General features: G+C 37.6%; 1 protein-coding gene across 1 annotated transcript; it reads right to left on the bottom strand.

Moving 5' to 3' along the window:
* Nucleotides 1–8,253: 8,253 nt before the first annotated feature.
* Nucleotides 8,254–13,376, bottom strand: LOC143572544 (PWWP domain-containing protein 1-like). The gene is given in 3 exon segments (XM_077057682.1): nt 8,254–8,473; nt 8,475–10,278; nt 12,374–13,376. Coding segments are annotated over 3 exon segments (2,985 nt in total). The 3' UTR covers nt 8,254–8,295.
* Nucleotides 13,377–13,651: the final 275 nt, after the last annotated feature.

The raw sequence follows: 13,651 nt of genomic DNA, 5'->3' as shown, positions 1-13,651 counted from the left end.
ACCCTTCTTTGTTTTGTAAAATTCAAGATTTGTCAAATTCGATGAATTTTCCAAACCTGACGATTTTATGAGTTTTATAGGTTTGAAAACATTTGTTTTTTGTTTTTGAACATTACTAGTTTTTGATTGAAAGAATTTTTTTTCAAGTTCAGTCATTTCAGTAGTTTCATCTTGAAATACACTTTCAATTAATTCTAGTTTAAGAAGATTCAATGGAACTTCTTTGTCTGAAAACACTTTTGAGAGACCTTTTAATTTAAATACTTTTCCAGTTGAAGTTTTCAGTGGAGGATTAATGAATTGCATTAATTCCTCATCAGACACTGAAAGCTTGTCTGTGGAAGTTACATTAACATGTTCCTTTGGAATTACTTTAGGAATATCCTTAGGAACGCGTGAATTGTTTGAAGAAGCACTTGAGGATTTTGCACTATAAACAGCTTTTTCAAAATCTTCAGGTTCACACATAATTTGATTGTCAATTGGAATGTCTTTATTTTTAACAATCACATCTGTTTCAGTTAGCTCCTCGATTGAACCATCCATTTCGTTTTTGGTAAGCACCTCTTTGCTTTCAATATTAACTGGTTCACGAGTGGGTTCAAATGAATCAACATTTTCAGGTTTATCAGTAGACATATTTAAAGAATTTTCTGTCTTAGGAATGCTACTGTAATCCTGATTAAATGGAGGAGGAATTTCGACATATCCCAAACCTACTTTTCCGTTCTTTTTATGTGAATGATTAACCTCGATTATTTCATTCAACAAGAAAGAAGAATCTCTGAATTTACTAAGTTTATGATTTAATTCCATTTTTTCTTGTTCGAGATTGGAAATGCAAGTTCGAAGACGAAGAATCTCCTTTAAACGTTGATCCACTTCAATAATTTTACAATGGACCTTAGCTTTAAGATCATGATTATTATCTGATAATTTCTGAATTTTCAGATTCGCTTGGTCAAGCAATTTTGTCTTTTGCTTATAGCATTCCTTGATAGTAAAGTAATCATTAGTAAATGTATTGTTTTGAGTTAATGCTGTTTCAAGTTTGGCTTTTAACACAGCACACTCAAAACAATCCACCATTATTGATGCAGGATCATTTACATTAATTTGAGGTGTAGGACATACCTCATCAATCTTAGCCATGCAAGCATAAGATTCAGTTTTCTCAGGAGTTGATTCTGGTTAAGATAATAGAGATTGATCACTGTCAGTTTCCGAGTCAGATGAATCACTACTCTTCAACACATTTTCGCTACTGGCATCCTCAAAATTCTCCACACGCTCAACGATAGCAACGTTTGCCTGGTTTCCCAATAAGCGCTGAGACCAATCAACTCCATCATTTACCAATAAAGCTTGAGTAACAGGAGATTTGTCTTGATCACCAGAGGCAGCAGTGTTATTTTTATCTCCTCCAGATGAAGACTTTGTAGAAGCACGGTCAGAATTGCGTGAGCCAGAATAATCTTTCTTCGGCTTCTCACACTCTTTGGCAAAGTGGCCAAATTCACTGCAATTATAACACTTGACTTTTAACTTATCAAACCCAACCCTTTTGTTCAACGTAGGAAGATCTTTTCCAGTTCGTTGCATGAATCTTTTAACCTTTCTAACAATCATGGCCATGTTCCACTTCAAATCCATAAGCTCAAGATCATCTGGGTCGATTTGATCATAGTCCTCATCTGTGAGATCGCTCGTAGCAATCTTACTTCCCACCAGTTGCTCATATGAAGTCATGAACGCACATACAAAAGCGAACTGTTGTTCAGCTTCTTGTAAATTAACCTTGGGTAAGCTTGAAGTATGAGCATTTGAGTTGCCAGTTGTACCACTCGCCATGAAACATACATTATGAGGACTGTTTACGTTAGGATCCTCTTGGGATTGAGCAAAGAATGCATTAATAGGCACTGAGCTTGTCGCATTATTTGCTGGTAATGCAGCACCATAAAGTAACGGGTTTTGAGTTGACGACTGCTGATGTTGATTTTCTTTCAAAGTAGATTGACATTTAAGATCGAATTCCCTTTCTTCGATCTTATTAATGAATTGTACAGCAGTCAGTTCAGGTTTCTGAAAGAATCCGTTCTCTTTAAGCACAAACAGGAACGTCGAATAGTCTGTAGGTAAAGCATTCTTCAAAGTATCAATCTTGTCCTGTTCTGTTGGCTCAAGATCAACAGAAGACATTTCAACAATCAAGTGGCTGAAACGGTTGATCATTTCTTCTACAGTTTCATTTTTCATCAGAATAAAGTTTCTGAATTGGAATTTCACTAAAGTCTTCTTGCTTTCGAGAGTATTGCCCAAACTTCTGGTTTTCAAGGTAGTAAACAGTGAAGCACAGACTTTGATCGTACTATATTGATGAAAAATATGTTCCGGTAAAGCCATAGTGAGTGTAGAATAAGCTTTCGTCTTACTTTCAAAGTCCTTCAACTCATGTGTCTTATAATCTTTAAACGGTTTCGGAGTCCAACTCGTGTTGTCATTACCGATCAGTGGTGCAGCATAAACATCATCAAGAAAACGAACACTGCTAGGATGCACAGATCCTAGATGTGCACGGAATCTTGGTTCCCAACGGGCAAAGTTCGATAGTTTCAACAGCTTGGGACATTTATTATGACTGTCTATCTCGTTATCCATTGTCAGCATTTGTTGCAATAAGACGTTCTGTGATGCTAACGCATAATAAGATGAATTCTGAGCAGCCATCATAAACCAACTGATAAACTTCAGTCAGTAACGAATGAACAAGTAACGAATGGGTTTTAATGAATCTCTTCACATTCTTTAACTGATTAACGAATGAACGAATAGGTTTTAACGAATGGAATATTCGTTAAAACTGAGATACTTTAACGAATGGTATATTCGTTAAAAGTTGATTACTTTAGCGAATGTCTAAGATATTCGAATGAAAGTTAACGAATATGACTTCTCAACGAATGTTCATTCGTACACTGTTCACACGAATAGGAGGTTTTAACGTATAAGCTCATTCGTTAATAGGCTTAACGAGTGAAGATCAACATAACGAATGAAGGGAATTAACAAATATGGCCTAACGAATCAGGCTTTTAACGAATGAAAGTTGAACGAATAAGATAGCATGACGAATTAGTGTAACGAATGAGTCTTCATCCTAACGAATAAGTCTTCATCGTAACGAATTAGTATTCAACAATTCAAACTTCCAATTTCAAGTTCAAACTCGTCCGAATCTTACTGAAACTACTTAAAACTTATACCAAAACTATCCAACACCAAATCCGAACCTATCTAGCCATGTCCGAAGTCACAGACATTCTTCAATCAGGTTCAACTTAACGAACAACCAAACTCTGTTTTTGAACTTCAATTAAATCACAAAATCAATCAATTCATGTTCGAAATTGATCAATTGATTACGATTAAAACTTGATTATGTATCGTAGATCAGATCCAAGGCTCTGATACCACTTGAAAAAGCTTGGGGTTAGGATCTAGAGCTTATGATTACAACGATACATGATGTTTAGGTATACGATTAAGGTCGATATATGTTATGACTGATACGAATGATGTGAGAGAATGAATTGGCAGAGTTGACGAGAGAGAAATTGATAAACTAACTTGAAAAACTTACATTAATGAATAATTTACAGCATATATATAGGGGATGACCACATTCGTTAACTTAACTGTTAACGAGTATGTCATTCGTTACATTAAACCATACGAATGAACTCTTCATTCGTTAATACATTTAACATATAACGAATAGCCCTCATTCGTTATCTCATTCGTTAATCTGGGTTAACGAATGAGCTTGCAGATTAGACGAATGTGTTACATTCGTTACAGGGTAACGAATGTAACATTACATTAGAGCGAATGGCCCATTTAGCCATATTTACATTAAGACCCCTATACTTTAGACTAATTACATTAATGCCCTGATAAAGACTGAGACGTACAAAACGTGTATCAACAGGAGTGTCCTTTCCTCCTCGTCCATGAGGTAAAATGAATTTACCTAGTTCCTGGTCTATCGGCCGGGAGGAGCAATCTCAAAAAACTTCAGAGCTGCAAGAAAAAGACAAGATATATTAGTTCGATACATATCAGCATACTGCCTCAGAATAATGTATCCAACTTTTGGTAATCCAAAGATATGGAAGATTTTCGGGATCTGGAAGAGAATCCCTTTTGACAAAGAAAAACTGTTTCTTCCATTGATCGTTGTTTTGAGTGTTCCTGAGGACAAGAGGGGTTCGGTCAGACTTGGTCTTGAGGAGGTATCAGGAAGAGCCGTGGCTTCGAAGATCATAAACAAAGGCCAACTCGGAAAGGGTAAAATCTAGGGCGTAATCGGTAATCAACCTATCAAGCACGAATAAGGTTCTCCAAACCATGGGCATGGTTTGGATAAAACTAAGACTGGTCTTGTTAAAGAACTTGGTGGTAAAGGCCGGGAAAGGGTAAGTGAAACCAATCCTAAGTGGCAAAAATGGAAAGCAGATCCAAGATTTTGACAAAAGGTCAGACGAAACTGAAGGATCGAAGGGTCTGGAGACGGTTCCTAAAGGGAAACATCCTTTGGCTTGCAGGTTCATAATATCTGTGTTGTTGAAGGTGCATATTTCGTTAACAGGATTTGCAAGAAGGTTTTGTGAAACGAAATCCTCGATTCCGAAGGATCAGAGTTTTACACTCATGATTATAGAAGATGAAGAATAGAGAAAGCAAGAAGATTACCTGGTAAGTGATCGGATGAATATTTAAATTATTTATCTTGGATAAATATAGAGATAACCAAGGGTCTGACATGATTGCGGATGATTGACACGTGCACATGATCTACACAAGCTGCGAGATTCAAAATCCAAAAATTAACAACTGTAACCCTCTTTAACAGCCATTAATTTTGGGGACAATTGTTAGGGCTCGGATTTTCAGTATCCTCAGCAAGCGATGTATTTAGGATAACTCAAGGATACAGTATCCTCCCGAGAAATAGGTATCCTTAATATATTGTATAAATAACGGATCAATCGCTATTTTCTGTTGTTTACCAGGTCATATAACGTTCCCATCATTCGCTGAAGACTCGGATCACTCCTTAACCACTTCAACTAACACGTGCTTAATGGAGGTCGTGGAGTTTAACGGCTAATTGGAAGAAGTCCACTATTTCCGGATAGTTAGTAGCTTTAGTTAGCTACTCTCATGTATAAATAGAGCTATACTTGAATCATTTCACACACACTCTTAGCACTTGACACTTAGCAGTATTCGTATATTGTAATCACGATTCAATTAGCTCCAACACTTGTAACCGACTTTGATTATTAATAAACTGGTGGTGATAGTTTTCACCACCTGGGGTTTTTTTCTTGTTATCCTCAGGATAACGGGTTTTTTCCTAGCAACAAATCTTTGTGTCACCTCACTTCTACGTTCATTTCAACCAAGCACCACGCCTCACTCACTAATTTGGTTACGAAATTGCCTTTGCTAATTTTTCACCAAAACAATAAAGTACAAAACATATCAATTTTGAATATAAAGGACAGACAATGAAATTTGCTACAAACATAAAGGCAACAAAAATTAAATTTGTAAAAAAAAAAACATGTACCTAGAAATAGGTATATATTTCATAGAAACAAAAGTATACAATAAACAATTTCAATCTATTTACATGACAATTATACCCGTACCCTAGGTGCTTAAACAAAGAAGGGCAGATCAGCATTCGTTAAAAGAGTGGTTGTGGAGGTATATGCTAAAAACTTAAAAAGCACAATTTCCACATTTGATAATATATATTTTTATTAGTTTTTAGTTTTTTCAAAACCTTTTGTTTTGTAATAATTCTGTAACTTTATAAGAGGGAGGGAGTAAAAGGAGGATCTTTGTAACCATTGTATGTTCCACCTTATCTATCTCATATTCACAACATTCTCCCATTTATCTCAACAAATTAGTCCAACTAAAAATCTAAATGGTTATCTAGAGGTAGACACCATGGCTCATGAACCCCCTAATAATGATAAAGTGGCTCAGCCACCTCCACAAAACGCTTACCCACCATCAGGACCATATCCTAACCAACCTCCACCAAATGGTCCATATCCGAACCAACCACCACCACCTGGCACGTACCCTGTGAACCAACCATATCCACTATCACAACCACAAGGGCAACCGCCTTACGGCAATGAGTACCAAATGCCACACGATGGAAAGGCGAAAAAGAAGGATAAGGAACATAAGGACAAGGAACATAAAGATAAAGACAAGGACAAAGAAAAGAAGAAGAAGAAAAAGAAAAAGGAAAAGGAAAAACGCGAAGGCGTAGTTGGAGCTTTGCTGGACATTGGAGCTGGAGTCGGGGCAGCCTTGCTTGGAGTAGCACTGGGAGAAGAAGTTGGTGGTGGTAGCTCGGATTCGGACTAGGGTAGGGTGTCAAAAACGCGTTGTGACTAATACTTGCTACTAACACTATAGTCTATAGGTATATACTTGGTGCATGTATACAATGAGATTGAAAAGAGTTGCAATATGTCTTGTGTGTACAAAACCTATGAATTCATAGTGCTTTCTAAAATTGATTTAAAGTACAATCACTACATATATTGATTTATTCGGGTTAAAAGTTGTTAAAAATGCATTTAAATTGACTATATATGGTGTCTTCTTAAATGATTCCAAATATGATTAAGTCATTGTTAAATTAAAATTATATAGCATTGTTTGTAAAAGAAAAAAATAAGCACCTTCACATCTAAAAAGAGGAACACATGTATTACCTAATTGGTCCAAAACACCAACAAGTTCTTGTACAGAATACTTGTCAATATCAAGCATATCAACAAAATCTTTTATAGGTCTTTCATATGAACGTCGTAAAAAATCTTGTAAAGTTACTACACTGTGATGTGATAGAATATAGATGAGTGGAACCAACTACATCTGAAAAAAAAAATTAAAAACTGCATCAGAAACCTAAAATTTTAAAAATTACTTCAAAATTGATATACGAAAATGGCAACTTATTGGTTGTACAATTCAATCTCTGCTTGATGAAATAAGGGGAAATTACCTTTATGCCCTCATGTTCAAATTTGAACTTGTGATGACTTAACGGACAAAGTGGATGAGTGTTATACTAAAGAACAAGAAACAAAAGATTTTTTTCAAATAAAAGACAATGAGTGTGAAAGTTAAAATAAATAATCATTTTTCATTTTTATTAAGTAAAAATAATAGAAAGCGACTACATTTCGCTCATATCTTAAATGTTTTTAAAAGAATGAACAATTTAGTTTATCATTGTTCATTTATGTATTACCCTAAACATTTGCATGTGATAATATAAAACTAAACATGGATGAACAATTGGATGATTCTTTTATTTACATAACTTATGCATCCGCATGTAAGCACAAATTTAAAAGGAAAATTTTATGAGCCATTGATAACAAATAGTTTTTAGTTTTCTTTTTTGCATTATCGTGATTATTTTTTAATGGTGATTTTTTGAATCCATGCATCTCAAACAGCTAAAAAACAGTTTTGTTTATTTGAACCTAGTAAGTTTGAAATGTGTTGGTGGAGTCTTCTTGGCATCAAACCATGAGTCAGAGTTCCTAATGATCTTTGTCAATTCAATACGTAGTTTCCAATTCTAGATTGCCTCGACTATATCCGGCGCCCTTCCCAAGACAGCAAGTCCGGTGTTAAAATTTTGCTCAAGATTTCAGACTTCCCAAGTCTTTGTTTTCTTCTTTGGAACGAGCTCAATTTGAATTTTGGCAAGCCAATCGCACCTCAAATCAGCCCTCAAGGTAATTATGTCCGGCCGAAACCAACATCATCTCAGACAAGTTACAAAAATTTCAAATTACCCCATGGGAATAGCTTCTGGTTAGTTTTTAAAAATTGATGTTAATAAATCAAAATCAGCTAACCAAAGTTATAACGTTCACCATTCACAATTTGCACGCAATAAACTAAAAAGAAAAAAAAAAGAAACATATAGTCATAGCTTATTAGCTAGCAAGCTTCAAAAAGTATACAACCACAGTACATTAATCATCCAAAAACAACAATACGATAAAAGAAAAAAAGGCCACAACATGAGGCACCAAAACATAATATCTAACGCTCTCATCGATTTTTCTTTCCTCATTTGGTTGGTCTAATATTCACTCCATTCCCTTGTAAACTTCTATTTATTTCAATAAAACATTCATTCGATGATTCTTTCTTTTTTTTTTTTCTTTTTTTGTTTTAAAGAGGACGGTAAGGCACGTAGCCAAACATGTTTGTCACATTTGTAACCACTTCATTGCATTTTGTCAAAAGGCTTAACATTTGATGTGATATATCCACTTTAGGTACCACCACCGGAGGTGGTGGTGGTGTTTTTGTAGCCATTTCACCGCCCCCGTAACTTAAAGAAGGCGGGTGGCGGCAATCGTGGCGGTGGCGCTAGCGGTAGTGCAGCATAATGCTTAGGCTGTTGTGGCGGAGGCGGTAGCGGTGGTCTAGTGAATTGAGTGGTTGAACTAATAATAATAGGAGTAGAAGTAGGAAGAGGAAGAAGAGGCGGCAATGGATTAGAAGATTGAAGAACAGCCTTTTGAAAATTCTTACTATTAACATCCATTGTTGAATGAGAAGAAGATTTAGAAGAAAAAGAAGATGCACCACTCTTGTTCTTCATTTCATTCTCTTCTCCACTTAACATAAACTTTACCCGCCCCCTGCCGCCACTACCCGCTGTCTCTTCCCCGCCAGATTTCTTCAATATCGACTTCAGCTGAACATTTGACTGCGTTCCAACCATAGACGGTGGCCCTCGCTCCTCCTGGTGCTCGTCTTTCACGGCTTTAGCTGCTTCAGCATCGGACCCAACCTCCTTTAATGAGCACTTTACACCCGTGTTCCCGAACAGACTGCTACTTCCTACCACGAATTTGTACGCTGCTAGTGCGTGAGCCTTGTGTCGGTAAACCACCCGACACGCAAATGTGTTCCAGTATATCCGTGTACCCGAATGGTCCATTGGCCCGAACCGCGCGAACCGAGCTTTGAGTTCGTTGGTGGACGGTAGAGATCCGCCTTGTGGGAACTTTATCATTAACGAGGTTGGTTCCAGTGGGACCCGCTGCTCGGTTCTTTTTAACATATCAGGTCCCGGTTTCTTTAACGTCTTAACGACCGGCTGCTTGACAGCTGGCTCATCGATTTTCTTAATTACCTTTTTGTCCTTGGTTAAGGTTCTGATTTCACCTACTTTTTTCTTCTTTCTTGCAGCCATTTCTTCCTGGCAGTCAGACAGCCCTCGTTTTCGCCCGCCTAAAGTCGGGTCATCAATTCTAACTGAAGAAACAGCCTGTGATTTGACAGGTGTCACTCCGGTTGCATTCTCAGAAGGCTTATTAGACCGGTTATCGTTTCCGTTACTGTCATCATCATCGGGTGTTTGGGATGAGGTTAAGCTTTTCTGAAATACGAGTGACCGGAACTTTATAAAAACCTGTCGGGTTTTAATGAGTCTTCCTCGGTTCATAGCATGGAAAGGGTCGAGTGCAAGTAACAACAAATCACCGAGCACAAGTGGAAGCTCAGGTTCATTATTGGAAGTATGTGAAGTAATGGGCTTATTATCATCGGGCCCGTGTGGGCCTGGGCCCCCCAAAGGAGCCTTGTTTGTGCCATCTGATATCAACTGTTCTTTCTTTATTTTCTTTTTCTTCTTCTCACTAGAGCCCGTTTCAACAGGTCGTTTAGCAATCTTCTTCACCTTTTTCGGCCCGTTAACTGCGTTTTCAGCCCGTTTATCAGTTGCTGACCTGTCAACTACTGACTCAGAGCTTGTCGTTTTGTCCTCCATTTGTGAATCAATCGTTTTGTCATCATTATTAATAGTTTGAAAACCAGGGTCTTCAAATTCAACAACAGGCTTGTCTTCCATATTTGCATCTGAATCTTTTGAAACCGATTCATCATGTGCTGTTGTTGAGGGTCTCTTTTGAAGAACATGGTCACCAGCAGGAACTGCCACATCATCCTCGATATGCTCAAGCTGGGACGAGGGTGTTACTTTGTTTTTGTCCTTTTTTGGGTGTGGTTTTAGCTCTTTAGGGTCGTCTCTTCGTTTGAACAGATACTTATCTTTCTTTGATTGATCTTTGGGCTTATTGGGCTTTGTGGAACTCTTTCCTTTGCCTGATGTGTCAGCAAACACCTGACGACCACTTAATGGGGCTGTTGAAATAATAACAGATGTGAATTAGAGACATATTGAAACTCTAAATTTTATAAATACTGGCAAGTGTATTGCAACAATACTAAACCAACTAGGGACGTTTAAGCTGTGCATATAGGATATAACTATACAAGGAATACAATATGTTGGAGATAACGATTTACTTTTCTTGTGTGCCTAGTATCCTAGGTTATTTAGTTTCCTTTTTATGGTCTTGTACCTTACGCCCTGCTTGCGGTGCGCGCATATAATGTATATATGTGTGAACCCTCGGGTGGGCAAAAGTAAAATTGCACTAATTTTGACGTTATTTTACTAATCTCGTGAAAATAACGTTAAAAGTGGCGGAATGTTAATCAGGCATCATGTGGTGGCGTTGATAGCCGAAAGACAAGGGCACATGCACCGATCAGCCGGTGTCCCGATGATTAAGTGCTATGTGCCTTATGTCCAAGGCTTGATGCAAAACTACTATCGAGCCGGGGGTCTCACCGGAAGCAGCCTCTCTATCCCTATGGGATAGAGGTAAGGCTGTCTACATCTTACCCTCCTCAGACCCTACCATAGCATTGCTATTGGTGGGATATACTGAGTACGATGAAGATGATGATGATGATGATGATGATGATGATGATTTATGGTCTTGTACCGTAAATTTTGGTGACCTATGACGTAATAAGATATTTAAGCCATAACTCCATCTGTATTCGGTTTAAGTAACGTGTTAAAGATAGGCCTTGGTTTTAAAGATAATGAGGCGCTTAGGATCCTACAAACCGAAACACAAGGTGAAAGCTTTAGCCTTCGGATGCCAGTCACCCGATATTCATATAACAATTATAACTACATTAAGATAACATTTTCTACTCGCTTAAACCTTAAACACCCACGAGAATAACTAAATAATCAACAAATTAAATTTACATTCCTTATCACTCGCTACATACGACAAAAAAACCCTGCTTACAACTAAAATGCACAAGAAAACAAAATGTGCAGTCTAATTACCAAAATTCACAAAACATTAACTTCTATATTTTTCAACCCCCCCCCCCCCCTTCTTCTTCTTCTTCTTCTCTCTCTCAACCCTAACAAAGTTCCTGGACACAAAGACCTGATCTGGCGCCTCAGGTAAAAAGCGACTGCCTCAAGTCGCTTCACGAGACCAAAAATACTTCATGTCCTCTGAAACGATTTCCAGATCGCCTCCAACAGGAACATACTTTATATAACACGCCTGAACAACTTTTTTAATACTAATCCGTCAAAACGCAAATAAGAGACTATTAGACTATACTCTTGTCGTATTAATTTCACCAAACTTTAGGAGTTTGTACATACTTAAGACACATTAATTGTAAAAGACTATACTACCGTTGTATTAATTTGTTTTTGTTTTAGTTTTAGGGAGAGTAAGGCATGAATTTGTGTTAAAAAGTGTATCAATTCCCAAAAGTAACCAACATCTGTTATCTTGTATAGATTACCACCAAAAGATAAACTATATCAAGAAAAATTTCTTTGTTGTAAGATATAGCCACTTTTACATACACAAAAACATGATATATTACTTAAGAATCTAGTAAACAAACAACAAACAGAATCAACCATTTAATCATGCTCTTGGTTTTAAATTGCGTGATTCGCTCCGATGAGTTTGGTCCCAAAATCTAAAAAATACTAAAATTCCAAAACAGACGTAAATGTTCACACATTCTTGTTGTCCCAACAAACTAAATTCTAAACATAATAATATATGATAGGAAGCTAAAATTCACACTTTACCCCTTCTAGATCATGTTGCTTGCATCATAGCGCATTATGTGCACATCATGGAAATACAATATGACAAGTGAGCCAAAGCGCTCTCGTCAACAAAACAAGCACATCACGCATTATGTGCATAAAAAGCGCATTTTAAAACCAAGATCAATGATCATGTCATCCATTGCTTTTAAGATCCAAAAGAACAAGTAGTTTGTTAAGAGCGAAAATGAATCAGCCATTTGCAGTAAACCGAGAAAAAAGAATGTACATGAAAAGGAAAAACACAAACACACAGCTTATAGTCTCGTATAGTATATGCATCAATACCTTTAGATGGCGTTTTCCGATGATCCTGTTCTTGAACTGATCCAGATGACGAACGAGCAGAATCATATCCAAACGCTTGCGCATACGTCTCGTCAAACTCCTCGTAAACCGCCCGTCGGTAAGATATAACCTTAGCCTTATTCTTTACAAAATCAATACCACCATTCACACCACCCATCGGCTCCAAAGCCAAGCGCCTTACAAAATCAAGAGCCGAACTGGGCTGAAAACTTTCCCTAGCTTTCCCAATTTCATCAATTGAGTACACAGCTCCCGGCTCATAATCAGCCACATCAACAGCATAATACCCTTGAGCATCAGTCTCCCTAAAATTCTGCTTACTTCTACACATACAAGACAACCCAAGGGCGCTCCTTCTACTGACCTCATCCATCGCCTCCTCAACAGCCTTGACAAAAGTTTTCGAGTTAGTTTGTTTCGACTTCTCCGCATAATTCGCATCAAAGGGTATAAGCTCAGACGGATGAAACCATCCGTAACTACTATCACCAAAGAAGGCAACCAACAAAAGACCATCTCGCTTGGATCTCCTTACCGACGGTGTCGCAAACTTCTCACTGAAAATATGACCCGGCCACCAGGGATGCGACTTCACCTTTCCCCAAACCATATCCCCAACTTCAAATCCATGACCTGGTGAGGCTTCGACCTCATTGGCCACACTACTACCACCACCATTTGCAGCAAACTCATCAAACTCCGAAATCATAGAATCATACACTGTCGCTTTCAATTCGTTCTGCTTCTTCTTCTTCTTTTGCACTTTCTTCTTCTTCTTCTTCTCAGTTTTCACACTCGTATCGGTAGACACCTCATTGTTCCTAGTATCTACATCGCTAGTATTTCCTCCAGACACACTATCCATAGTAGCATCCGCAACAGACCGATTAGCTGTGGAGCTAGGGTTTAAATCGCCAGGTGAATGTAGGGATGCAGGTTCTAATTCTACGCTAGGGTTTGTAGTGTCTAAATGGCCGTCCATCATCTCAACACAAGCCCTAGAAATTGAAATTAAAAGGGGATTGAATTCATGTATGTACCTTGCTTGGAATCGATAGATAATATCAAAGCAAACCAAAAGTGATGGTGTGTGTTTGTGGTTTTTGAAACCCTAATTACGATTTCACGCTCTGGATGGAAGGAAGAAGACACTAATCTAATGTATATCTCGTTCAACAAATTACGTTTTTGGTACTTCAACTTATTGAAATGTTGTTTTTATATATATTTTAGGAACAATTTCGTCTACAACTACAA

Source organism: Bidens hawaiensis, unplaced genomic scaffold, assembly GCF_021521415.1.
Source record: "Bidens hawaiensis isolate Kalapana, Puna unplaced genomic scaffold, B.hawaiensis_p1.1 tig00025965_1, whole genome shotgun sequence".
Classification (NCBI taxonomy): Eukaryota; Viridiplantae; Streptophyta; class Magnoliopsida; order Asterales; family Asteraceae; genus Bidens; species Bidens hawaiensis.
The sequence above is the reverse complement of the archived record's forward strand: the minus strand, read 5'-3'. Positions and strand labels throughout refer to the sequence as shown.